Source organism: Emys orbicularis, chromosome 1, assembly GCF_028017835.1.
Source record: "Emys orbicularis isolate rEmyOrb1 chromosome 1, rEmyOrb1.hap1, whole genome shotgun sequence".
Lineage (NCBI taxonomy): Eukaryota > Metazoa > Chordata > Testudines > Emydidae > Emys > Emys orbicularis.
This window is the reverse complement of record NC_088683.1, coordinates 98,008,974-98,035,891: the sequence shown is the minus strand read 5'-3', so window position 1 is coordinate 98,035,891 and position 26,918 is coordinate 98,008,974. Positions and strand designations below refer to the sequence as shown.

Sequence of the window (26,918 nt, the reverse complement as noted above, 5' to 3'; positions counted from 1 at the left end):
CTGACCTCATCCGGCTGGGGTAATGTCATGCCAAGCCATTGCTCCTCCTGAATTGATGGACGGACGTGTGGCTTTCCCACTTCCATTAGAAAAGGCTTAGGAAGGGTACGGCATGCCTCAGACCCGAGCAAGTGCAAATGACGAACACGAGGAGGAAGATCCAGGCTGGAAGTGACAGGCCCAACAAAGCTGAGCAGACTGGAAGATCTGGAAGGGAAGGAGCAGAAGGGAGGAGGAAGGGCCCAGGTGGTCTCAAAGTGCCCATACAACTGCCAAGTTAGCACCACTAGTAAAAGCAAGAAGGAAGTGAGCCGGGGGCATGTGTTGTAGGGGTACAACCCCCCCACTCGGGCTCTGTTGCAATCTCGTTCTAGCCCTGATGCTTTACCTTCTGTTCCACCCCCCCCCACCCCCACCCCGATAGTGTCCCTCTCCCAGAGATACAGCCAGAGCTACTGAAGCTGGATCATAAGAGACAGCCATCCCATGCCACAGAGAAAGGAGAGGGTCAGAGCTGCCCTGGGAGAAGGCAGGGTGAAGAACTGGAGAAGTGGAAGAGTGTGTACACAGTGCAGGGTAGAGGGGGAGGGTGGGGGGAGCACAGCCCCTTTCAAATGCCTTATCCATCTCTCCAGTAGCAGGAGCTCCCCCATATCTTCAGAAAAGATGGGGGGGATCCTTCCCCACCCAGCCCCAACATACACACACCCTGTTGTCGCCCAGGCTCCATACCAGTTTGACAACATGTTATTTGAAGACAAATGATCATTCCCCAGCCCAACCCCTTGCAGCTGTGACATCTGGGAACTTCAGACACCTCTGCCCTCCAACTCCCACCCCAGTCTCCGAGCAGAAAGAAAAAGAACCAGGGAAGGGGAGGGGGAGAGTAGGAGAAAACTAACAACAGCCATTCACACCATGACTTCTTCGAGCAGAGCCTCCCCTACCCCCCCAAAGCAGGGAGCCAACTTCTCACTTGCTGCCTCCTCCACCCGCTGCCACCTTCTCAAAATCCTCTGCGTTGCAGAACTCCTTGATGGTGACGGTCAGGAGATTGCTGGTGACATCTGTGACCACCACGTTGGAACAGGGGGACATCTCGGGGCGCCAGTCGCCAGCCTCCTGCTCCGGGTCAGAAGAGGAGAGGGACGATGAGGGTGTCTGGCCCCCAGCACATCCCCCAGGGGGAGAGCGCTTGCTGGTGGCCGCTGATTCTGGTGGGATCGACAGGTCCAGGACCTCCGACTCGCGCCAGTCAGGGATGGCGGGGCTCAGGGTCTCGGGAAGCAGCTTTGGGGGAGAATCGTCTGGGTCGGAGGAGGAGTGAGGGGTAGGAGAGGGGCAGCCTGAGGAGCTGGAGCTGCGGGCATCGTAAGGGGTGGAGCCCATGATCAGCGCGCAGGAGGCACCCTGTGAGCCCCCTGCCTCCATCTTGCCCTCCAGAGACGTGGCCGGTGCAGCAGATGGCTTGTTGTACAGTGAGAAGGTGCCGAACTTCATGTGGCGGATCTGGGTGCGGAGGATGCTCTCGCTGAACTTCTTACTCTTGCCAATGACACGGTTTCGTGAGGGGATCTTTGGCCGGGCCAGGCCCCCTCCTCCACTTGCAGCCTTTCCACCCTTGTCAATGACCTTGAGGTTGAGGATGATGCGGCTGCGTTTGGGCTCACGAGGCTTCACCTTGCGGTTGATGATGCGGACGGTCTCGGAGAAGGGCGAGACTGGAGGACGTATGCCAGCCCCCCCACCCACACCCCCGCTGTTCTGGGGGTCTGGGCGGGGCAAGGGGCGCCGGGACATCCGATGGCATCGCCGGATGTCTTTCTTGAGCCGGTGCACTGCGGCGCTGGAGTGCAGCTTGGGTGAGGAGGTGCTAGAGCCAGGCTTGACAGAGAAGTGTACATCCCCAATGTGAAGGGCCTCCGCCTGGGCCCGAGCCTGCGGTGGGGGGGGAGAGAGAAGAATGGAGTCAGAGATGACCTGAGATATGCCAGGCCTTGAATCGGGGGCACCTCAGCTTGGGGTGACAAGACCACATTAGAGGCACCCTGTCAGGAGCCAGAGAGCTACACCTCGTTTGTATACAAAATAATATTTAAATGAAGAAATAAATGCACAGGACCCTAGTACTAAGGTAACCCAGTGGTGAATGGCTGCCAGAAGCCCTCTCAGTGCCTGTTACAGCCCCTAGATATGGAGCCTTGGCTCTTTAGTTCAAGCTGTAGCAGCTCCTGCTTTAGCTCCAGAAGCCCCCGTTCAATCCCCAATGCATTAGCCAAGATGGCAGCTCTGACACTTGCATCATCTTTGACAGATGAGAGAAACAACCTGCTGGTGTGTGTTCAGCAGCAATGAAAACAACCAACCAAGGAACTCAGAGCCACGGGAAAGGAACAGCAGATGTTGTCTGCAGACTGTTACTATCAATCACCATGAATGGCTCCTCCACAAACAAGGGAAGTTAGAGAAGGGCAGCCAGTCAGATTCTAGGACTTACCAAGGACTGCACTTTGAAGGAGTCTGAGACTAGGTCTACACTATGGACTTATGTCGGCAGAACTACGTCGCTCAGGGGTGTGGAAAATCCTCACCCGAGTGACGCAGTTATACTGACCTTACCCCCTGTATAGACAGTGCTATATCTATGGGAGGGCTTCTCCTGTAGATAAAGCCACCATCTCTCAAGGAGGTGGAGTACCTACACTGACAGGAGAAGCGTTTCTGTCATCATAAGTAGCATCCTCACTAAGCGCTACAGCAGAACTGCATGTACAAGCATTTTCTTGACCTCCCCCTTCTTACATGCTCCCCTGAAAGAGGAGCACAAAGGAAAGTGCCCAGGGAGCCTGGTGCCAGAGATTCTAAAGCTACGCTCAATTGTAACTATACCCTGTCACCAGGAGAAGGTGCCAATCATCCTAATAAGCATATGGTGGTTGCTGGTGGGGCTGAGCACCAAGAAGTTTATTTGGGGTGAGTAAGAACCCGAAAGCATGCTAGGCACTGTCTGAATGTAGGGAGCAGGGACTGTGTCCATAAGCTCACAATCATAGAATATCAGGGTTGCAAGGGACCTCAGGAGGTCATCTAGTCCAACCCCCTGCTCAAAGCAGGACCAATTCCCAACTAAATCATCTCAGCCAGGGCTTTGTCAAGCCTGACCTTAAAAACCTCTAAGGAAGGAGATTCCACCACCTCCCTAGGTAACCCATGCCAGTGCTTCACCACCCTCCTAGTGAAAAAGTTTTTCCTAATATCCAACCTAAACCTCCCCCACTGCAACTTGAGACCATTACTCCTTGTTCTGTCATCAGGTACCACTGAGAACAGTCTAGATCCATCCTCTTTGGAACCCCCTTTCAGGTAGTTGAAATCAGCTATCAAATCCCCCCTCATTCTTCTCTTCTGCAGATTAAACAATCCCAGTTCCCTCAGCCTCTCTTCATAAGTCATGTGCTCCAGCCCCCTAAATAAATTAATGGAGATATCCTATCTCCTAGAACTGGAAGGGACCTTGAAAGATCATCGAGTCCAGCCCCCTGCCTTCACTAGCAGGACCAAGTACTGATTTTGCCCCAGAGCCCTAAGTGGCCCCCTTAAGGATTGAACTCATAACCCGGGGTTTAGCAGGCCAATGCTCAAACCACTGAGCTATCCCTCCCAATCTAGAAGACAAACAAGATGAAAGATAGGGAAGAGGAATAAAGCAAGCAAACAAATTCCCATCCAGACTATTAGTTGGTTAACTTCTTGTAGGTGTCATGGGAGAAATGGATCTTTAGGAAGGGTTGATGGAGAAGGTAATGGTCTGATGGATACTGTGAGAGGAAAGTCTCAGATTCAAGGTTCAAAAAGATATTGGACATAGAATTATAGGAGTGGAAGGGACCACGAGAGGTCTTGTAGTCTATTCCCCTGTACTCAAGGCAGGACTAAGTATAGACCATCTCTGACAGTTGTTTGTCTAACCTGCTCTGTCACTGGAGATTTTTAAGAGATTCCACAACCTCCCTAGGCAATTTACTCCAGTGCTTAACCGCCCTGACAGTCAGGAAGTTTTTCCTAATGTCTAACCTAAACCTCACTTGCTGCAATTTAAGCTAATTGCTTCTTGTCCTATCCTCAGAGGTTAATGAGAACAATTTACCTCCCTTCTCCTTGTAACAACCTTTTATGTACTTGAAAACTAATGTCCCCCCTCAGTTTTCTCCAAACTAAACAAACCCATTTTTTTTCAATCTTCCCTCATAGGTCATGCTTTCTAGACCTTTATTCATTTTTGTTGCTTTTCTCTGGACTTTCTCCAATTTGTCCACATCTTTCCTGAAATGTGGCCCCCAGAACTGCACATAGTACTCCAGTTAAGGCCTATTGAGAGCACAGCAGAGCGGAAGAATTACTTCTCCTGTCTTGCTTGCAACACTCCTGGTAATACAACCCAGAATGTTTGCTTTTTTTGCAACAGTGTTTCACTGTTGACTCATATTTAGCTTGTGATCCACTATGCCCCCAGATCCCTTTCCGCAGTACTTCTTCCTAGGCAGTCATTTCCCATTTTGTATGCGTGCAACTGATTGTTCCTTCCTAAGTGGAGTACTTTGCATTTGTCCTTATTGAATTTCATCCTATTTACTTCAGACCATTTCTCCAGTTTGTCCAGATCATTTTGAATTTTAATCCTGTCCTCCAAAGCACTTACAACCCCTCCCAGCTTGGTATCGTCTGCAAACTTTATAAGTGTACTCTCTATGCCATTATCTAAATCATTGATGAAGATATTGAACAGAACCGGACCCAGGACCAATCCCTGCAGGACCCCACTTGATATGCCCTTCCAGCTTGACTGTGAACCACTGATAACTACTCTCTGGGAACGGTTGTCCAATCAGTTATGCACCCCCTTATAGCAGCTCTATCTAGGTTGTATTTCCCTCATTTGTTTATGAGAAGGTCATGTGAGACAGTATCGAAAGCCTTATTAAAATCAAGATATACCACATCTACCACTTCCCAGCTCTCCACAAGGCTCATTACCCTATCAAAGAAAGCTATTAGGTTTGTTCTTGATAAATCCACGCTGACTGTTACTTATCACCGTATTATCTTCTAGGTATATGCGAACTGATTGCTTAATTATCTTTCCAGGTACTGAAGTTAAGCTGACAGGTCTGTAATCCCCTGGGTTGTCTGCATGGAGATCAAGAATATCTGGAGTTATCATAATTAATGACAATGCAAATTTTGGAAGGGATGTTAAACCTCATGTTTTAGGATTTTAGCCTAGTGTGTGTGTCAGGGCGGGGGGAGAGGGAGGGGAAAGAGGAGATTATCTCACACATGCCTGCTGCGGGGTCCCTACTCCTTCCTCTGAAACATCTGGTGCTGGTCACTGTCATAGACAGGATACTGGGCTAGATGGACCTAGGGCAAGGGTAAGGGATAGCTCAGTGGTTTGAGCATTGGCCTGCTAAACCCAGGGTTGTGAGCTCAATCCTTGAGGGGGCCACTTAGGGATCTGGGGCAAAAATCAGTACTTGGTCCTGCTAGTGAAGGCAGGGGGCTGGACTTGATGACCCTTCGGGGTCCCTTCCAGTTCTATGAGATGTATATCTCCATAATTTAATTTATTTAATCAATACGCGGACCACGGGCCAAATCCAGACCATCAGATGCTTTTGAACAGACTGCAAAAATCTTTTTATTTACTTCCCATCATCATCATCATCATTTTACTGTGGTGTGAAAAATGTTTCTCTGGAGTCTGGACCTTGACAAAAAAATAATTAACTACCCCTGACCTAGGGTCTATTGTAGTTCCCGATGCAATTCTTATGTTCCTATTCCACCCCTAGGTTCCGATGCAATTCCTGTGTTCTTATTCTCCCTCTAAAAACCAGATTTGTCCTGCCCCTTCAGATGAGATATTTGTTTAACATGACAGATTAAATAGTGAAAGTGTAGAAGCAGCACCTGCTTTTTTCAGAGAAAAAAAAAAAGAGAGCTGTTCTCCCCCCTCCTCCCCGATAAATGCATCAGGAGTCATATCTGCTAACGTTTGGGAAAAACGTTTTTAGTTCTTCTTAGTCCTGTAGAGCCACGACATCACTGGGAGAGTGAGCTGGAATTTACTCTGGCTCGTGCATCAGCAACAGGATTGTCTGCAGGGAGCTAATTACATTTTCATTTGTAAATTGAGATAGTCTGATCTGAAGACAACAAACACGGAACCCTACAGGGTAATTTTACACTTGCTTTTCAGAGCAGAGTCACGCTTTAAATGGCGCCTTGCAAGGATAAGATGCCCGTACCCCTCTGAAACAGACTCTCCCTCATCCCAAATAGAGTCACTCTATAATTCCCTTGCCCCCAAAACCCAGCCCTGGCCAGAAGTAACCAGACCTTTTGGCCCCACACCCGTTATTGCCTTCCAACTTAGAATCCATGATTCTTGTACCATCTAGTGACCACAGTGAGAACTGCAGTCCCCAGGATACAACATCCACTGTCTCACCTCGTCTCCTGACACACACAAACACACACACAGAGCTCAGGACAGGTTCTGGGGAGCTAAGGTTTTAAGCTGCACTATTATCTCCTCTGCCATCACGCAGCTTGTACTGGACCTATAGCTCTCATCATGAGAATGGGGAGAACACGCTCAGAAACTTAGCAGCAGCACTTTAAAAGTCATCGAAGCGAGAAACCAAGACAGGGCCTATGAACCCACCCCAACTCCTTATATCTGATCCCAAAAGATTCCACTCCTGCTGACTTCCCCCACTCTGCCCACTTCAATCCCAAGTTATGACAACACCACAAGCTGCAGGAAGCCCCAAACCTCTCAAGCAGCCCTGCCGTACAATAGGAGAAGTTGGGAATGGAGATTTGAGGGCACATAGCTCATCTCTGACTAATACAGGGCTGTTCCCTACAGTAAACTCTTCAGTGCTTTGTCTAGTCTAGCTGTAAGCAGCTCCAGTGATGGATGGGGGCTTCTACTGCTTCATCTGGAAACGATTTCACAATCTAAAGGCTCATCTACACTAGATGTTTTATACCTGGAGTTAAACCATTATCAAATAACTCAAGGTGGTTAACGTGTTTAAGGCCAGTGTGGACACTCCCCAAATATTTATTCCAGGCCACAAGCCTGTGTTTATCCTCGGCAAAGGTTAAAAATCTCTAGCACAGACAAATCCTAACAGATTTCACTGTCAGGAATGACGTCCTAATACGCATCCAGAGTTTCTTTTGGCTCAGACTCATCCATTATTCCATGCCCTATGTGCCTTACACTACAGCACAGCTATTCAGATTCCTAACCCAAAGAGCCTACAGTCTAGTACGTTTCAATAGCTCTTTGAACCCAAATAAATCCTCACTCTTTTCCTCACCATTTAAATACATACAGATGGTTGTGGTTCTCTTCAGACATCTTTTAACCAAGCTATTCTGGTCGATATTTTACTTTGAATCTGTGTCTTGTCTCACACATCATTATCACAGCCCCTCAAGCATTTTTATTGCTCTTCTCTGAACTCCCTCCAGTTTGGGATTATCTAGTGGTGTGGTGCGGTGCAGGGAACAACATATCTTATTCCAAGTGAACTGAAGCCATACAATGAGGGATTATTAAATCCGTGATAGCTGGCATGAATCCCTCTGCACAGCAAATCCATAAAACCCCTTGTCTTTTCTGCCACTACATAACACTAATCTGATGTCTAATTTGCTTTTCACTATCACTCCATGGTATGTGTCTCTCTCTCTCTTTTAAAAGTATTTCTGCTCTCAAAGTTTCTTTTGCTCATTGAATACTTGTGTCCCAGATTACTTCCTATCCCAGAAGCACTTGTCTGTATTTTTCCTGGTTGAACCCATTTCTTATTTCCTGCCCATATTTTATTTCCCTACCCTCATGACACCTTGTATTTTACTATCCTATGAATGGAATTAACATGCTGGTTTTCTCCTCTGATAGATTTACAACAAATAGGCTAAAATGGAACCTAACACTCCCTCCAACTCAATACGCTGCTGTTAATCATTGCTTAGTTTACATTCTTTGCGATGCTTAGCAATTCATGTTAGAGTACACATACCCAAGTCAGCTTGAATTCATTTTTCAAGTAAAGTTTCAAGAAACAATATCAAATGCTTTAGCAAAAATCCAGATGTTCCAACTACCGTGTTCCTTCCAGCCACTAGAGTTCAGTAATTCTACCGAATATGTGATCAAGTTTGTCAGATATCATTTACAAATGCTCCTCTCTTCCCCCTGAAAGTTGATAGTTTTGCTGACCCATTCATTTTCTCCTCCCACTCCTGGCTATGTGCCTGCTTCCCTCTATACCTAGAACTACCTCCCAATCCCAGTTTACAAAGTCTTCTTCCCACTCAAATCTCTGCAAGAAACACACTTCTCCCTGCTGAAGGCTCAATTCTTCTATGGTGCTCATGAATTGTAAGGGTTCATAGTTTAAGACAATAAAAGTTGATCCTTTCTCTGAACTTCACAAGTGCATCTTAAATGCCTCCTTCAGATGGTAAATTCCTTGGAGCAGGAACTGTCTTTACCTTTGTGACTTTAGTGTGGAAGATGTGCTCAGTGCCGTACCTAGAATACCGTTTACTGATCACGGTTCAGTTTTCACCAAGATGAAACAGTCTGCAAACATCTAGAGATTTTGTTCTCGTTTAACAGAGAATGAAGGTTGACTTACAGCACAGTAATTGCTAGGATCACTTTTCTTCCTTCTTTTGGAAATCTGTATCACATTTGCTCAGCCCCCTAATGAATTCTCATCCACTAGCACCTCCCTACTTCTGTTATTTTTTAAATAATATTGCTAGTGATCTAACAAATAATTTCATCAGTTCCTTCCCTTCACACTCTAAGACACACATACTGAAGACAGGGTGATAAGTACATATTCAAGTTCCCCACAAATCTTACTTTACCTAATTTATGTCAATAACTCTACAAATAGGAAGTAATAAAGACCTTGGATGCAACTCTTTTCTTGTTTTGATTCAAAATAAAACATTTCAGTAGCTCTGCCGTATTTACACGATTCCCCCTTTGTTTATTAGTGCATCTGCTTTGTCTTGTACTCCCCCCTCAAATAATATACACCGCTACCTTGATATAACGCGACCCGATATAACACGAATTCGGATATAACACAGTAAAGCAGCGCTCCGGAGGGGCGGGGCTGCGCACTCCGGTGGATCAAAGCAAGTTCAATATAACGCGGTTTCACCTATAACGCGGTAAGATTTTTTGGCTCCCGAGGACAGCGTTATATCGAGGTAGAGGTGTATTTATAAGAGCCTTTATTTCCCCTTTCATCTCTTTGGCTAACATTCTGTCTTGTTTTACTGCCTGTATATTCTGCAACCTTTAGCTGACAGAGCAACAGCAAGCTGTGCTCCTAAGCAACGCTACCATAAACTGTGTTTTCCCATTGGAGGAGAAATGAATGCTATGAGGGAACAGATTTCAATTTCAACCTGCTGAGGGGTAATTTATGAACAGGGAGATCAAAAGCAGAGTTTGAGGGGGAAAGTTGCTTAACACCATGTTGCGCCTCCCTCCACTTCAGTTTACAGACCAAATTAGGTCTTGCAAGCAGCAAGAGGGAAATCCCCTATTGTGCAGGGCAAGTGCAGTCTATTACTGCACGCTCTCGATTACTACCTCTTCCTCCATTAACACCCTCCAATCATTACCTTAAAGTGACTGAGAATAGAGATCTCTGCAAGCTGAGCAGGAGGGTGAGGGTCAGGGACATGTCCTCCAATAGCACATGCATGACCTTAAGGAGCTGCATGTGACCCCTGAATTTGCCAAGCCAATAAAGCTGTGAGGAAAGAAGTAGGCCAGGGAGGTGGGAAAGGAAGACAAAAGTTGCATGCAAAGTGTGGGACAGTTAATGTGTCTCTATTACCCTGCATGAGCTTCCATTTTTCCCCAGACTGAATCTTATTGTTATTTCCTATCTATATATTTCTAAACCCTCAAGAAACCTTCTACAGACAAGGTCTATCAGAGATGTCACATTAATAAAGATTGGAAAGGACTGTCCCACATCAGCCACTCCAAATTCCCCTCCCAAAGCAACAACTTATGTTTTCCATAAGTTAGCCTGTAAGGTGAGACTATCGCATGCCATGATCCCCCCCTGCAAATAAACTCATCCTCTGAGCTTGAGCTCTTCATCCATGGGAAAGTTTGACTTGAATATCCAGGGAATACAGCTAAACCTCCTACCCAAAATAGTGCAGCTGAAGCCCACACTTTCAGTCCTGCCATCCAGGATGCAAGAGCTTGTTAGTGATATCATAAACACAGGTGTGATATCCCTTAGCGATCTGATAGAAAAGCCAAGCATTAGAAGTCTGACTTAAGGCACCAATGGCTAGATTTACAAAACAATCAGGTGCCTGAAGATGCAGATAGGCACCTAGTGGGATTTTCAGAAGTGCCCAAACAGTTTAGGCATATAACTCAAATCAAAGAGTAATTCCTTTGTAAATCTGGCTCCAAATCAGTATTAAGGTAACTAAATAAATAAGCAAACGGAATTTCAAATCAGGACACTTATTTAGATGCTGTAATATGGATTTAGAAACCTAACTTTAAACACCACATTTGAAAATCTTGGTCAGAAACATTATATATGAAACCATTCATTACGAGTGCGCGCTAGCCTTTTAAAACCAGTCGTGGTTTGGTTCCGTATTTAATCTCCATGCCTTCCCGTTCTAATCGGTTGAGTTTGCAAGTCAAAAAGAATATTGTTCTAACTGCCAGCTCTGCAAACCCCCCCGGGGACCCAAGAGTCAAGTTTCTCCCCCATGCTTCAGAAGTCCTCATCGGCAAGAGATTCTGCAGTCAAAAGAACTGACAACATGTTTAATGTGTGAGACAGAACAGAACCCTGCTTCTCCTCCTGTAGTGGCATCAGTCCTGCAGGATTAACAGGAGTCAAAACCTTGGCTTTGGCAGTCAGAAAGCTAGGACTTCAATACAAAGGACTGAAGGGCCACTTTTAGCAGATTTTTCTAACTGAAATCATATTGCAAAGTTTCCTCAAAAAGTTTGGACAAGTTCATATGGTACTAAACCAAAAGAGAGTTATTTCTTGCTGTCTAGTCGGGGTGTTATTTTTAGGGCTGGATCAGAAGTCAAAGAAACCAGCAACTAAGGCAAGTCCCCAGCACAACCTCATCTCACCAGACCTCCTCCCCAGAGGGAGACGCCAGCAGCTCCTGCCCTACTCAGTGCTCCCCACAGCGAGGCATCAACCTACCAGAGGTGATTTTTTGTTCCACACTTCACCCTCTTCTCCAGCGTGTCAAGCTAGCTATAAGCACAAGTCAGAGGTTTTCAGTAACAGTCAAGTAGATTTCAAGAGTTGGTGGGGAAAAGAATTAAGGCAAGTCAAGACACCAGGGAAGGAATATTGTTAGTTGTGGTGGTGTTTAAGAAATTATAGGAATGCTTATCTCTTGAAGTGTCAATGATTTGTGTCCCCCACCCCCAATATTTTTTAAAAATAGAAAACCATTAACTAGAAATCTAATCAATTTAGACAGTAAGTTAGAAGTAAGGTAGATTCAGAATCTGCACATGTTTCTGAGATGCCCTGACAGCTTTTTGTGACTTTACAATCACATTTTGCTATATATAGTATTACACATTTAAATTTTTTAACGAAATGTTTCCCTTCCATGTTGCTGTGTCCCACACAGACAGAAGAGGAAACCAACTGACCATTCAGGGAAACTGATTAGAGTTGTCAAATACTCAATGTAAATAAAGAAGCAAAAATTAGAATGTTTCTTTTCAGATTTCAAGTGTTACAAGTAATAGTAGGTTACAAAATTCAAGCAGAAGTGTTATTTTTAAGTCAATGGTGTCACCCTAAGCTTTCCTCTACATTATTGGACTCCCAAACGCAAGAAGATCTAAAGCATAAGTGTCAGAGATAAAAACTGACTATAGAGTGAAACTGACTAGTTCAGTTTCACTGAGTGAAGAGTAAAAAGAAACACACCCATTAGTGGGGAAAGCAAACAGATTTTTATCATTTTCAGTTTTTAATTAAGGCAAGAGTAATAATGTAGGCAAGGTGTGTGTGGGGGGGGGGAGGAGAGGGGGCACGAGAGGGGGGGGATGTTCCAATCACCACCACTGCTTCCTAAAATTTTTCAAAGAGCTCCCCAATTTTTACCAGGGCATCCAGAAAACCCCAGGAAGATTCTCCCCACAATTTTTAAACTATTTCTGTGGTCCTCCCATATGCTGTATCCTTCCAAAGCAGATAACGGGGGCATCCTATTGCAGTGGTTCTCAACTTTCCAGAATACTGTACACCTTGAAGGAGTCTGATTTGTCTTGTGTACCCCCAAGTTTCACCTCACTTAAAAACTACTTGCTTACAAAATCAGACATAAAAATACAAGAGTGTCACAGCCACTATTGCTGAAAAATTGCTTACATTCTCATTTTTACCATACAATTATAAAATAAATCAATTGGAATATAAATATTGTACTTACATTTCAGTGTATAGTAGATAGACAATGACTTGTTTATAGTGCTCTGTATGAAATTTTAGTTTGTACTGACTTTGCTAGTGCTTTTTATGTAGCCTGTTGTAAAACTAGGCAAATATCTAGAGGAGTCGATGTACCCCCTGGAAGACCTTGGAGTACCCCCCGGAATATGCATACCCTGGTTGAGAACCACTGTCCTATTGCACAGAACTTTGAGTGCTGCCACTTAGCACTTCACTTATGTTTCAACAGAGCTTTGAAGATGTGAAGCCTCTCAACACTCCTGTGAGGCAGGAAAGCAAAGTATTAACCCCATTTTACAGATGGGGAAAGCAGACACAAAAATGTAAAGTCACTTGCCTAAATCGCATGAGTCAATGCCTGAGATAGGAGTATTAGATGCATTACTAAATCACCCATCTCCATAGCATCTGGGTATCAGATTAGACCAGAATTGAGAAATTCCTGACTCCCCATGCAAATTTGTTTTAAATACACTGGATGATATTCTGGCACCTCCATTCATTTATGATCCAGGATTGGGATTGTTAGGGGAGCAATAATGCAATAAATTTGTCTACAGGGTGTCAGTCAGAGAGCAGAATATGCAGGTGCGCCGCCACCGTTTCTGCCGCCCTAGGCGGCGGAAGGTCCTGCCCTGAAATGCCGCCCCCCAGAGGCAGCGGAAGGTCCTGCCGCCGAAATACCGCCGCGGTCGCCGCCCCCCAAATTGTAGCGCCCTAGGCGACCGCCTAGGTCGCCTAATGGGTTGCGCCGGCCCTGAGAATATGGCAGATACTAACTCTTACAGGAAAAATCTGTTAACTTCTACTACAAAGGTCACCACCACCAGATTTTAAAAGGAGAAAACTGGGGACTCTGCCTTTTTTTTTTTTTTTTTAAAGTCTTCCCTGTGAGACAAAACATGACTATGCATTAAGAAACAGATATGGAAATGACACTGTCATTGGGGATGAAGTGGAGTCTTTAACTATGCCATGAAGAGGTAGAGTTACTCCATGAATTCCAGAACAAGCAGTGAGCCTCAAAGGACCACCAATATAGCACCTGGGGGCATCTAGCATACTGACATGTGAAGAGGAGGGGAGGCAGCATCAGGACCCTTGTCATATCTAACAAAAAACAACTACAAAACCTTTTCATAGCCACTAAGTATGCTGCTATATTATCACATACAGACCAAAGGGGGGGGGGGGGGAGGAAGACGATGACGAATGAAATACCACTGTGGTGGGGAGAGAGAGCAGGTAGATGTGGGGGACAAACATCTGGGAGTGGATGGGGGGGAAGAAAAGAAGAAGATTGACAAGAAGAGAACATCCCCACAAACACGTGCTCACACACCCCAGCTTTTACTATCCCATTGGTGATAATCCCTCCCTACCCCAAGCAGCATCTCATGCACTTACTTCTAGTCCCCCCTTTTATTTAGTTGTATCAGACCCCCAGACTAAGGAAGGCCCAAGTCATTTGAGAGTTACATACCTCCAAGAGTCGACAGGCAGCGGGATTTTGGATACATCTAACTGGGCCTAAGTTATTTAAATAAGAGTTACCTTCAGAAGGAAAGTTTTAGGCTTGGGTCCTCTCTTCTTGGGCCCATACAGCTCACGCTCTCGTTCCCTTTAGGGAGTCAAATTTTAGAAAGTTAAACTTTTTCTTAAGGAAAAAAAAAACACACACACATATATACATTTTTTTGGTGTAGCTCAGATGTCAAATAAACAAATGTGCTCTCCCCTATTAAACTCACTTCTGCTCAAAGGCTGCAATAAGTCGGGAGTCCAGGATGTTCTCTTCAGGTTCCCAAGTGCTGTACCTGCCAAGGCACAACAAAATAAACAAAACACGAACACCCGCATAAAAAAGGAGAAGGGGGGGGGGAGAGGAGGCAACCCCAGAGTACAGTTTGCGGGCATGGAAAAGGGATGCATATCTCAGAGCAGACTTGGGGAAGAACCCTTTACACACACATATACACACGCGCGCTCACACACACACACACACACACACACACGGAGAAATACTCAAACAACTCACTTGATGGCCCAGCCTTTCCATTTCACCAGGTACTCGATGCGCCCCTGCAAAACACAGATGAGGCGGGGGGGGAGGAAAGAGAGAGGGAGGGAGGATTAGCGAAATGGCCATTGCAACAAACCCACGGCAGCGGGGGGCCGGGGCCGGGGCCAGGCTGGGCGGCTGCTCACCTTTCGGATCCGCCGCTTGATGATGGATTCGGCCGCAAACACTCGCTCCCCCACTGCAGACAGCTCCATCTTGCTCAGCAGCAGCACCCACAGCCCATAATAATCCCGCCCGCTTCTCCCTCCTTCCCTCCCCCCTTCTCAGGCTGCCGCCGCCGCCGCCGCCGCTGCTGCTACTCGGGCTGCACCGGCTCGCGCACGCTCACGCTCGCTCTCCGGACGCGCGGCAGCACGTGACCTCCCTCCTCCCTTTCTCCCCCTCCCCCGTGCACCGTTACCAGGGTCTCCCCGGCGGCGGTTGCTAGGAAAAAAAAGGAGGGCGCAGGCGCGCGGGCTCTTAAAGGCACCGCGCGCGCGGGCTGCAGGGAGCGAGGCGCGAGCTGGGTCGCTGCTTGGGCGGCAAAGCGCAGGGCCGGGGAAGAGGCCTGTGGGTGCAAAGAGCAGGGCAAAGCACAGGGGGTTGGAGTGTAAACGCGCTGAGAGGGGGGACAGTTTTAGATATACAGCCCCCCTCCCTCCGCTCCTGGCTGCTGTGAACCGGTTGCCAATGAGGCTGCCTTCCCACCAAGAGATCCCGGATCCCAGGGTCAAGGGGGCAGGTGTGTGGACAGTCCCTGCCCATCCCATCAGTGCAGTTCGAGGGACCTGCCGACAGCACGTTGGTCAGGAAAGGTCTGTACACAGCTCAAGATAACAAGACTAGCCCAACTTATAAGTAAGGCATCAAAGAACCAAAACATGTTTGGGAAAGGATGGAAACGCCCATGCTTCAAGACATAAGCTGCCCACTGAAGAATGGGGGCCAGGAAGAAAGTTTCCCTGAGATCAGGTTATCCTATAACACCCACCGCACGGTTTCTTTCCCTTTCTCCTGAAGCAGCAGCTAGTGCTGGCCACTGCCAGGGACAGAATGCTGCACTACATGGACCACTGGTCTGACCCACCCTGGCAGTCCCTTTCCCATTGTCCTTTTCTCATAGTTAAAGCCCATTTTCCTACTGCACAGCAGGTGAGACCTAACCATGTTCCCTTGAACTAGCCAAGGTTCTAGTTTGATTCTTGAAGCACAATTAGGTCCCATCTGCTCTGTTAGGGCTTGTCTACACTACAAAATTAGGTCGGATTTATAGAAGCCGGATTTATAGAAGCCGGTTTTATGCAGCCGACTGTGTGTGTCCCCACATAAAATGCTCTAAGTGCATGAAGTCGGCGGACCGCGTCCACAGTACCGAGGCTAGCGTCGACTTCCGGCGCATTGCACTATGGGTACCTATGGGTACCTATCCCACAGTTCCCGGAGTCTCCGGCGCCCATTGGAATTATGGGTTGAGATCGCAATGCCCGAATGATGCAAAGCAGTGCCGCGGGGGGTTCTGGGTACATTGCGTCACGCACCTCCCCCGCCGTCACAGCAACGGCAGACAATAGATTCGCGCCTTTTTACCTGGGTTACCTGTGCAGACAACATACCACGCCAAGCATGGAGCCCGCTCAGCTCAGCTCACCGTCACCATATGTCTTCCGGGTGCCGGCAAACGTGTGACTGCATTGCTAAACAGCAGCAGCAGATTACTGCCTTTTGGCGGTAGACGGTGCAGCATGAGTAGTAGCCTTCATCGGCGCTCGGGATGCTGGTAGCTGTGGGGCTGGCAGCCGTAGGGCTGCATTGCACCAGCCCCTTGCCTTTTGGCAGTAGATAGTTTATTACGACTGGTAACCGTCCTGTCAGTATTGTCTGCTGAGCATCCAGAAGAGGCCGAGGGCAATCTGGGTGCTCAGCAGATCTGAAAGAAGAGCTTTCCTCAGGTCTGAAAGCAAGTAAATTTAGAGGTTGCCTGAAATGCTCATAGATTATTGTAGCCTGAGCGCCTTTACCGAGCCTTCTGGCTACTGTACAGCAGCAACCCCTTGCCTTTAACCGTCCTCGTTGGACAATGATGGTTACCAGTCGTAGTATACTATTTGCTGCCAAGTATTGTCTGCTAAGCACCCAGAAAAGGCCGAGGGCGATCTGGGTGCTGGCAGACATGTGGCTGGCACACGTGGGGCTACATTGCTACACAGCAGCAACCCCTTGCCTTTAACCGTCCTCGTTGGACAATGATGGTTACCAGTCGTAGTATACTATTTGCTGCCAAGTATTGGCTGCCAAGCACCCAGAAAATGCCGAGGGCTATCAGTCATGCTGCACTGTCGTCTTAAGATGTAAAAAATAGATTTGTGTTTTATTCATTTCCTTCCCCCCTCCCTCCGTCAAATCAACGGCCCGCTAAACCCAGGCTTAGGAGTTCAATCTCTGGGGGGGGGGGCATTCTGTGTGACAGTTGTTTGTATTTCTCCCTGATGCACAGCCACCTTTCTTGATTTTAATTCCCTGTACCTGTACGCCATGTCGTCAGTCGCCCGCCCCTCCCTCCCTCCCTCCCTCCCTCCCTTCTTCCCCTGGTCTTTAGATACTAGTTTCGCGCCTTTTTTCAGACCAGACGCCATAGCTAGCACTGGGATCATGGAGCCCGCTCAGATCACCGCGGCAATTATGAGCACTATGAACACCACGCGCATTGTCCTGGAGTATATGCAGAGCCTGGACATGCCAAAGCAAAACCAGGAGGACCAGCTGAGGAGGAGGAGGCGATTGCAGCGCGGCGACGATAGTGATGAGGAAATTGACATGGACCTCTCACAAGGCACAGGCCCCAGCAATGTGGAAATCATGGTGTTACTGGGGCAGGTTCATGCCATGGAACGCCGATTCTGGGCCCGGGAAACAAGCACAGACTGGTGGGACCGCATCGTGTTGCAGGTCTGGGACGATTCCCAGTGGCTGCGAAACTTTCGCATGCGTAAGGGCACTTTCATGGAACTTTGTGACTTGCTTTCCCCTGCCCTGAAGCGCCAGAATACCAAGATGAGAGCAGCCCTCACAGTTGAGAAGCGAGTGGCGATAGCCCTGTGGAAGCTTGCAACGCCAGACAGCTACCGGTCAGTCGGGAATCAATTTGGAGTGGGCAAATCTACTGTGGGGGCTGCTGTGATCCAAGTTGCCAGGGCAATGAGAGGCCTGGTGATATCAAGGGTAGTGACTCTGGGAAACGTGCAGGACATAGTGGATGGCTTTGCTGCAATGGGATTCCCAAACTGTGGTGGGGCGATAGACGGAACCCATATCCCTATCTTGGCACCGGCGCACCAAGCCACCGAGTACATAAACCGCAAGGGGTACTTTTCAATGCTGCTGCAAGCCCTGGTGGATCACAAGGGACGTTTCACCGACATCAACGTGGGCTGGCCGGGAAGGGTACATGATGCTCGCGTCTTCAGGCACTCTCTTCTGTTTCAAAAGCTGGAGGAAGGGACTTTCTTCCCGGACCAGAAAATAACCATTGGGGATGTTGAAATGCCTATCGTGATCCTTGGGGACCCAGCCTACCCCTTAATGCCATGGCTCATGAAGCCATACACAGGCAGCCTGGACAGGAGTCAGGACCTGTTCAACTACAGGCTGAGCAAGTGCCGAATGGTGGTGGAATGTGCATTTGGGCGTTTAAAAGCGCGCTGGCGCAGCTTACTGACTCGCTGTGACCTCAGCGAAAAGAATATCCCCATTGTTATTGCTACTTGCTGTGCGCTCCACAATATCTGTGAGAGTAAGGGGGAGACATTTATGGCGGGGTGGGAGGTAGAGGCAAATCGCCTGGCCGCTGATTACGCGCAGCCAGACACCAGGTCGGTTAGAGCAGCACAGCAGGGCGCGGTGCGCATCAGAGAGGCTTTGAAAACTAGTTTTGTGACTGGGCAGGATATGGTGTGAAACTTCTGTTTGTTTCTCCTTGATGAAATCGCAGCCCCCCCCCCCACGCACCCGGTTAACTCTACTACCCTGTAAACCAAGCACCCCAACCTCCCCTCCCCTCCCCTCTTCAAGCACCACTTGCAGAGGCAATAAAGTCATTGTTACTTCACATTCATGCATTCTTTATTAATTGAGCACACAACTAGGGGGATAATTGCAAAGGTAGCCCGGGATGGGTGGGGGAGGAGGGAAGGAAAAGGACACACTGCACTTTAAAACTTTAAAACTTATTGCTGTGGAAATCATCTAGGGTGGAGTGATTGGGTGGCCGGAGGCCCCCCCACCGTGTTCTTGGGCGTCTGGGTGAGGAGGCAATGGGACTTGGGGAGGAGGGCTGGTGGTTACAGAGGGGCTGTAGCGGCGGTCTCTGCTCCTGCTGTTGGTTACAGAGGGGCTGTAGCGGCGGTCTCTGCTCCTGCTGCCTTTCCTGCAGCTCAACCATACGCAGGAGCATATCACTTTGATGCTCCAGCAGCCGGAGCATCGACTCTTGCTTTCTGAGTACAAGCTGACGCCATTTCTCCTCTTCAGCCCGCGTTTCAGCACGCAACCTCTGCTCTTCAGCCCGCGACTTCTCCTCTTCAGCCCGCCACCTCTCCTCTCGCTCATATTGGGCTTTTTTAAAATCAGTCATTGACTGCCTCCACGCATTCTGCTGTGCTCTGTCAGCGTGGGAGGCAGTCTGTAGTTCAGTGAACATTTCGTCACGTGTCCTTCGCTTCCTTCTTCGAATATTCACTAGCCTCTGTGAAGGTGAAACATTTGCAGCTGGTGGAGGAGAAGGGAGAGTTGTTTAAAAAAGATACATTTTTTAGAACAATGGGTACACTCTTTCACGTTAGATTTTGCTGTTCACATCACACAGCACATGTGCTTTCGTTACAAGGTCGCATTTTTCCTCTTACATTGAGGGACTGCCGGTTTGGTGTGAGAGATCACTCACGCAGTGCCAGGCCACAGATTTCAGCTTGCAGGCAGCCATGGTAAGACACAGTCTTTGGGCTTTTTTAACCTTGTTAACAAGTGGGGATGGTTTAAAACAGTACTGCTCTCATTAACCATACCAAGCACCCGTTGGGTTGGCCATTTAAAATGGGTTTGCAATGTAAAAGGAGGGGCTGAGGTTTAAGGTTTAACATGCAGCACAAACCCAACTAACTCCCCTCCCCCACACACCCAATTCTCTGGGTTGGACACTTCACCCCTCCCCCCCACCGCGTGGTTAACAGCGGGGAATATTTCTGTTCAGCAGAGCAGGAAGGGGCACCTCTGAATGTCCCCTTAATAAAATCGCCCCATTTCAACCAGGTGACCGTGAATGATATCACTCTCCTGAGGATAACAAAGAGCGATAAGGAATGGATGTTGTCTGCATGCCAGCAAACACCGGGACCATACGCTGCCATGCTTTGTTATGCAATGATTCCAGACTACGTGCTACTGGCCTGGCGTGGTAAAGTGTCCTACCATGGCGGACGGGATAAGGCAGCCCTCCCCAGAAACCTTTTGCAAAGGCTTTGGGAGTACATGAAGGAGAGCTTTCTGGAGATGTCCCTGGAGGATTTCCGCTCCATCCCCATACACGTTAACAGACTTTTCCAGTAGCTGTACTGGCCGCGATTGCCAGGGCAAATTAATCATTAATCATTAAACACGCTTGTTTTTAAACCATGTGTAATATTTACAAAGGTACACTCACCAGAGGTCCCCTGTGTGCCCACAGGGTCTTGGGTGAGTTCGGGGGTTACTGGTTCCAGGTCCAGGGTGACAAACATATCCTGGCTGTTGGGGAAACTGGTTTCTCCGCTTCCTTGCTGCTGTGAGCTATCTATGATGTTCTCTCCATCCTCATCTTCCTCGTCCGCCGAACCCGATTCCCTGTCTCCAGAGAGGGACTGATAGCACACGCTTGGGCTACTGGTGGCTGCACCCCCTAGAATGGCATGCAGCTCCTCGTAGTAGCGGCATGTTTGCGGCTCAGCCCCGGACCTTCCGTTTGCGTCTCTGGCTTTGTGGTAGGCTTGCCTTAGCTCCTTAATTTTCACGCGGCACTGCTGTGCGTCCCTGTTATGGCCTCTGTCCTTCATGGCCTTGGAGATCTTTTCTAATGTTTTGCCATTTCTTTTACTGTTTCGGAGTTCGGCCAGCACTGCTTCATCTCCCCAGATGGCGATCAGATCCCGTACCTCCCGTTCGGTCCAGGCTGGAGCTCTTTTGCGATCCTGAGACTGGGACTGGGACTCCATCACGGTTACCTGTGCTGATGAGCTCTGCATGGTCACCTGTGCTCTCCACGCTGAGCAAACAGGAAATGAAATTCAAACGTTCGCGGGGCTTTTCCTGTCTACCTGGCCAGTGCATCTGAGATGAGAGTGCTGTCCAGAGCGGTCACAATGAAGCACTGTGGGATAGCTCCCGGAGGCCACTAATGTCGAATTCCGTCCTCACTACCCAATTCCGACCCCCATAAGGCCGATTTTATCGCTAATCCCCTCGTCGAGGTGGTGTAAAGAAACCGGTTTAAAGGGCCCTTTAAGTCGAAAGAAAGGGCTTCGTCGTGTAAACGTGTCCAGGCTTAAGTCGACTTAACGCAGCTAAAGTCGACCTAAACTCGTAGTGTAGACCAGGCCTTACACTCACTATTCTGTTTGAAATCAATAGGGTGCTCAGAATTAGAGCTTATCTACACACAGTTGTACTGCTATAACTATACCACTATTGGTAAAGCAGTAACAGCCACTAATGTGGATGTAATTATAGCTGCCTAAGGGTGCTATACTCCTATAGCTTATTCCCATATGGAAAGGGGAATAAGCTTTGCCATATATGTATCTTTATGCGAGTATAATTGCATTCATGCTAAGAGTTGTACCATATAACTTAATTATTTCAGTTAAGTGTGTAAATCTGTATTATATTGGTACAAAAACTGTAGACCAGGACAGTGGGTGGGTGTGTTTCACCTCAATATACAAAGAAGCAGAGATAGTCCTAGGCTCAAACAATGCAAATGACCTCTTGAGGTCCTGCATTTTTAGAGGGTCTCCCCCCCAGCAGCTTCCACTGATTAAGCAGTTTTAAGCCCACTTCAGGCTTTTTTCCAGAAACAGCTAGAGAGGGGGAAGAAAACTCACAGTCTCCCTCTCTATCCCAGCAATTTGGAATCCAGTCAATCCTAAAGTAGTGTGTGCACAGAACATTTGGCAGCAAAGACTATGGATTTACTTTTGGGTGCCCAGTAGGTGCATTCTGTGTTGTACAGAATAACAGCAATATAGGACTGAAAGGGATCCTGAGAGGTCAGCTTAAAACTCACTTTCCATTTTTAAAATTAATAAAAAAAAAACCTAACCTGCTTGAGATGGTCCAATAAGGGAGGTGTCAGAAAATGCCCTTACTGCCCTCACTAAATATGATCCCTCTGCCCTGTTCATCATACACATATGATTTCCATCTCTCCTAAGCCAATAGCACTACTGCACATTCATCCCATAGGCCAAGAGGTCAGCAGAAATAGAAAGAATCGAACTGCAGGATTAAGGGGGAAAATGACAACACAGAAACAAGCCATTAGTTAAATGTCAGTTCTCATATTTAATATTTTTAATAACTTTGCAACATTTACCACATAAATCATCTAAATAAATAGATGCTGTACAGTCTCTTATCCATATCAGTACAAAAATAAAACCACACTTTGCATCAAATTGTAACTAGACCTGTCCTCCCATTTGTATTACAATCTCCATTTACAACAAGCACTCACTCAGAAAAGGCATTATACTTAGGGGTCTTTTGTTTGTTTGGAATTGATTCGTTCCCTCAGCCCCCTCTGCCCAAATACATTCAGTTAGTCTGTACAAAAGCTAGAAGCTCATTCTGTGCAAAGGAAGCTTTCTTGTGCAAAGACTCAGGTGCTCTATCATGCCAAGAATAAAAAATAAAGTAACCTTCCCCAACCCCATCCTTGGTGGAAAACAAGCATATAAAATAGGCAGTAAAGTCACACAACAGTCTTAGAAGAACCTAGATCAAGCAGTGCAGGAGCATGGGAAAGAAGGTCGGTGCTGAAAAAATGGGAGGATTGGGGTTTCTCCAAACACAGGTGCCTGCTACTAAGTAAAATGCCCTACATAGCCAGCTAAAATGTTCAATTTAGATTTTTTTTAAGCCTAAACTTTGTGATTTTTTTTAAAGCAAGTTCCTTTGCACCTGTTCTGTTGGACGTGAGGTGAGACAATAACCCACTGGAAGAGTCCAGCCACTGAAAACAGCTGTTGGGTTATCCCTACCCCAAAGAGGTACACATGCCTCCCATCCCCAATAAGCCACTAAAGTGCAATTTGTCCAGAAAAGGGAACTAAAAAGATGTCTCCAAAACTAGAGATTGAAGAAACCTATTGGATCACATCTCAGCCATCTCTAAACACTGGGACTACTGAACATGGGAACAGAACCTAATAATTCCCCTATATACAGCAAGTGGTGGGGGAAAACGTGTTCTGAAGGTGGATGTGGAGTTTTAAAGTCTCCTCCCCTCCTTCATTGTACCCTTCCTCACTTGGGATGCCTGGAATGGCAAACCCACCCTACAACCATAGAAGGGATGCCAAGGGCTGGCTGGCAGCTGTGGAAAGGAGATAAGGAATAGCCAGTGGTCTGAAATGGATACATCTTTCCCTTTTCAAATGCCACTTTTTAAAAGAGGCAATAAGAGTACTCAGCGCTCCTAGTGCTTTGCATCTTCAAAGTGCTTCAAACATACTTAGGCCTTGACTTAAGAAAAGCCAAAAAGCAGACTAACATTTTTAGATTTCAGAGAGTTTTTGGTGCTACCTCTACATTTCTGGTTAACACCCGTCCAACCCCCTCCAAAACCTTAATCCCGGTCAACCCTCTGGCACTAAAATGAGACAGAACAGATAGATTTTAAAAGGTCAGGTTTCTGACCATCACTCAGTGCCCCCCCCACCCCCACCCAAATATGTCAATCTGGCACTTCCAGCACCCACACAGTTGTGGGAGAGGAGCGTGCCTCTTCTCTAAAAAGACAGGCAGGGTAACAAGTGGCCTACAATTAATGAAAGCAGCAAATCCTCTCTCTGAGCCTGAGCTTTCTACCCATCCCATTTGGCAAGTACAGTAATTCAGTCTCCCATTCAAATACCAGCCACTACCAGCTTCCATTATTGGGCTCAGTTGCTCTGTGCTACTTCTGATCATCCAGAAGCTATTTCCCATTCAGAAATCTGTGAAGTGGCCAAATCCCCAGGAAACATTCCTTATCCTAATAGGATGTTAGAAGAAGATATGAGATTCTGAACGAAGGCTATGTCTGCCCTTCCCCACCAGTGACTGTTCTGATGAGGTTGACAACCTACCCCCTGCTTTACAAATGCTCATCTCTTGGGCAAGTCCCACAACCACTTCCACCTACCTAATAGCTTAGGTTTCAGCTGAGTGGTTAAATAATTTGGGACAGCCATTCTCCTTTTGTGTGAAGGCTACAGCCCTGGCTTATGGGCATTTGAGCTCGGCGGGGCAGAGGACAATATGGACCCTCTGACATGAGAGAGAACTGATTTTAGACCACTGTGCTCTGGCAGATATTGGCTTGAGAACATGTACAGTGCAACAATCTGTCCCTATCACCTGCATTTGCCAATGGTACATTTGCCTTTCTAATAACTGCTCTGATCTGAACTGTCATTCTCCTGCTTGGTTCCCTCCCCCACAAAGACAAGTCTGTGTTTTCCCTCCCCCTGAAAGACCCAGCTACTTAACACAGAAGCAAACGACTCTCTCCACACATGCTCACTTACTCAGTACCCATTCAGAGCACACAGAGGAGTGCCAGTTAATCCTTCTAAAATGCTGATGCAGGACAGTGATGTCCTAAGGGGGAGAAGGAAGTGAAGAGATAGGAAAATTGTGCATTTGAATACACTGGGCTACACTGAACAGACATACTCCATTTCCTAGATACTCCAGGCACACCCCTGCCCCATACACATCCCCATCTAATATTCTCATCTTTTCACTCAGATGAAAAAAAGTGAACAAATCCGGGGCAAAACCAATAGCTGTGACAGGCTGCTGTGGAGTGCACAGAAGGAATTGGCCAGCTGAATGAAGCCATTAACTACTGTCAGAATTGGGACTTACAAAGGATGGGGGCAGAAGTCTCCAACAAGAAAGGTTTTGGATTTCTCACTTTGGCATCTGATTTTATTAACGGGAAGTATCAGCATGATGCAGACCCTGGGAGGGCCTTGGGAGTTAATGAATGCTCCCTGCATCGCAATGCACTCTCTTCCTGAAGTAACAGGCACTCTACCCAACAGTCTGTCCTGAACAGTCTAGCAAGGGCATTATTGACAGTGGGGATACGGTACACAGATCCCGCACAACTCTGGAGTCCAAGGAATGCCAGACCCTACAAGTTAGGGGCCCCATTCATTGAGCAGCCCCCACACTGTCCCAGGAAGCTACACTGCCCTCCTTCCTAGGCTGCAGGAAGAGTACATTGAATAGGAACAGAAGAGAAGGAAAAATATCACAATTTTTAGAAAGGAGGTTTGCTTCTTTCCTGCTTCAAAAGCATGAAATTAATGTTCAGCAAAGGGGCCCTGCTTTAACCATCAACCCTGGGCTGTTGCCCACAGTCATCAGCACTGTATTTCCTCACCCCAATCTTTGTTGTGGTGGTTGCATTAAGTATCTCCTATTAGCAGCTTGCATGAGGCCACTCTCTCTATTCCAGTTAAACCGTCAAACACAGTACTAAGCGTGGGGCTGGGTAGAGCAGGAAGCAGTACTGGGGCCCTGGGCCCCATGAGGTCAAAACCAAGTTCACACATTCAATCAAACACACCAGAAGAATCTTTCAGGACAGTTTCACAACACTAACAACAAAACAACAAACACCCTGTTCGGATATGTTAATCACATGTTCGGTTCTATCTCAGGCTCTGACTTAGTCAGGGTCACTTCACTGGCAGACTTGGGTTTATTTTGGCAAAAGGAACTGCATTTGGGTGTTCCCACAATATCCTGTATGCTGTTGAAAACAAGAATCAGACTTAACACATCCAAGGGCCCAAGTCATTACAGGAGAATAAGGGGTGTGCTGGAGACACAGGGCTACTAAGGGTAGGACTACACTGTAATAAAAGACCCGGGGCAGCAAGTCTCAGAGCCCAGGTCAACTGACTTGGGCTCACGCTGAGGGGCTAAAAATAGATGTCTAGATGTTCCTGCTTGGCTGGGCATGGGAACATCTACACTGGTATGTTTAGCCCTATAGCGGGAGCCCAAGTCAGTTGACCTGGGATTTGAGACTTGGTTCTGGGGAGTTGTTTTTTTGCAGTGTAGACGTACCTTAAGATACCACTAATCATTTGTGGTTGGTGCTCTGAGGAATCAATAAAAAATACTGGGGTGTGGGGATGAAAGGTATTGGGGGGAAAAAAGTGGTCTTCAACAAATGTTTGTACAGTGCCTAGCACAATGGAGTCCCGATGTGACTGGGGCCCCTACGTGTGGCCATGATACAAACAATACATAAAATACCACTGTGAACAGATGCATGAAACAAGCATCGCCTGCCCTAAGAACTGCTGGCAAGTTCTTACAGTACAGTTCTGTTCTGAAGACTGACTCTATAAGAACAGTCCCTTCTTACTCAAGGGACCTGCTTTTTGTGCGATTCTGCTGGCTGAAGTCAGTCTGCATTGCTTCAGCCTTGCAGTCAACAAAGCTATAGGGGAGTCAGTTGGATTCAATTCTGGCTCATATGTCAAACAGAACCATTAAAGTAAGCTCCAACTGGATTCTATTTTGGCTCTTGCATCAAGCATAATAGCTAGTGAAGCTCCAATCACAGAATCTTTGATTTTCATGATAGCAGCCAACAAGGCCCCCGTATGACTTTCAGATTCCAGGCTGAGTTTGCTGTTAAGAATCTTTGCGCTTGTAAACTGAGCACATTTGATTTGAAAATCATTGACATTCCACCACTCTGGAGCCCACACCACCATTTCTCCAGTCACTTTTCAGAAGAGAACCACACTTTACAGAGACTAAAAACAATAAAACCACTCTGTTAAGAGAGCAAGATTGTTACAATATGCAAACTTTGCTAAGGAGGTGTCCAAAAAAAAAAAAAAAAAAAAAAAAAAAAAAAAAAAAAAAAGGCAACCCGATAGATACATGTTTCGTTTCCTACCACAAAACATCCTCTCCCCCCTTGTTCTCTCCACGCCACCAAAAAA

General features: G+C 47.1%; 1 protein-coding gene across 1 annotated transcript; it reads right to left on the bottom strand.

The window, feature by feature from the left end:
- Positions 1-972: 972 nt before the first annotated feature.
- CBX6 (chromobox 6) lies at positions 973-14,883 on the bottom strand. Its single transcript, XM_065414710.1, has 5 exons — positions 14,796-14,883; positions 14,626-14,669; positions 14,339-14,404; positions 14,142-14,208; positions 973-1,938 (listed from the first exon to the last, which is right to left on the bottom strand). Exons 1-5 carry the CDS (start codon positions 14,862-14,864, stop codon positions 973-975), a joined length of 1,212 nt encoding a protein of 403 aa, XP_065270782.1. The 5' UTR covers positions 14,865-14,883.
- Between the last annotated feature and the right edge of the window lie 12,035 nt (positions 14,884-26,918).

Coding starts and splice junctions, on each gene's coding strand:
- CBX6 (XM_065414710.1), bottom strand. CDS start 14,864: ATGGAGCTGTCTGCAGTGGGGGAGCGAGTGTTTGCGGCCGAATCCATC. Junction 14,670..14,795: donor TCAAGCGGCGGATCCGAAAG/GTGAGCAGCCGC, acceptor TGTGTTTTGCAG/GGGCGCATCGAGTACCTGGT. Junction 1,939..14,141: donor CTAAAACTTTCCTTCTGAAG/GTAACTCTTATT, acceptor CCCCCACCGCAG/GCTCGGGCCCAGGCGGAGGC.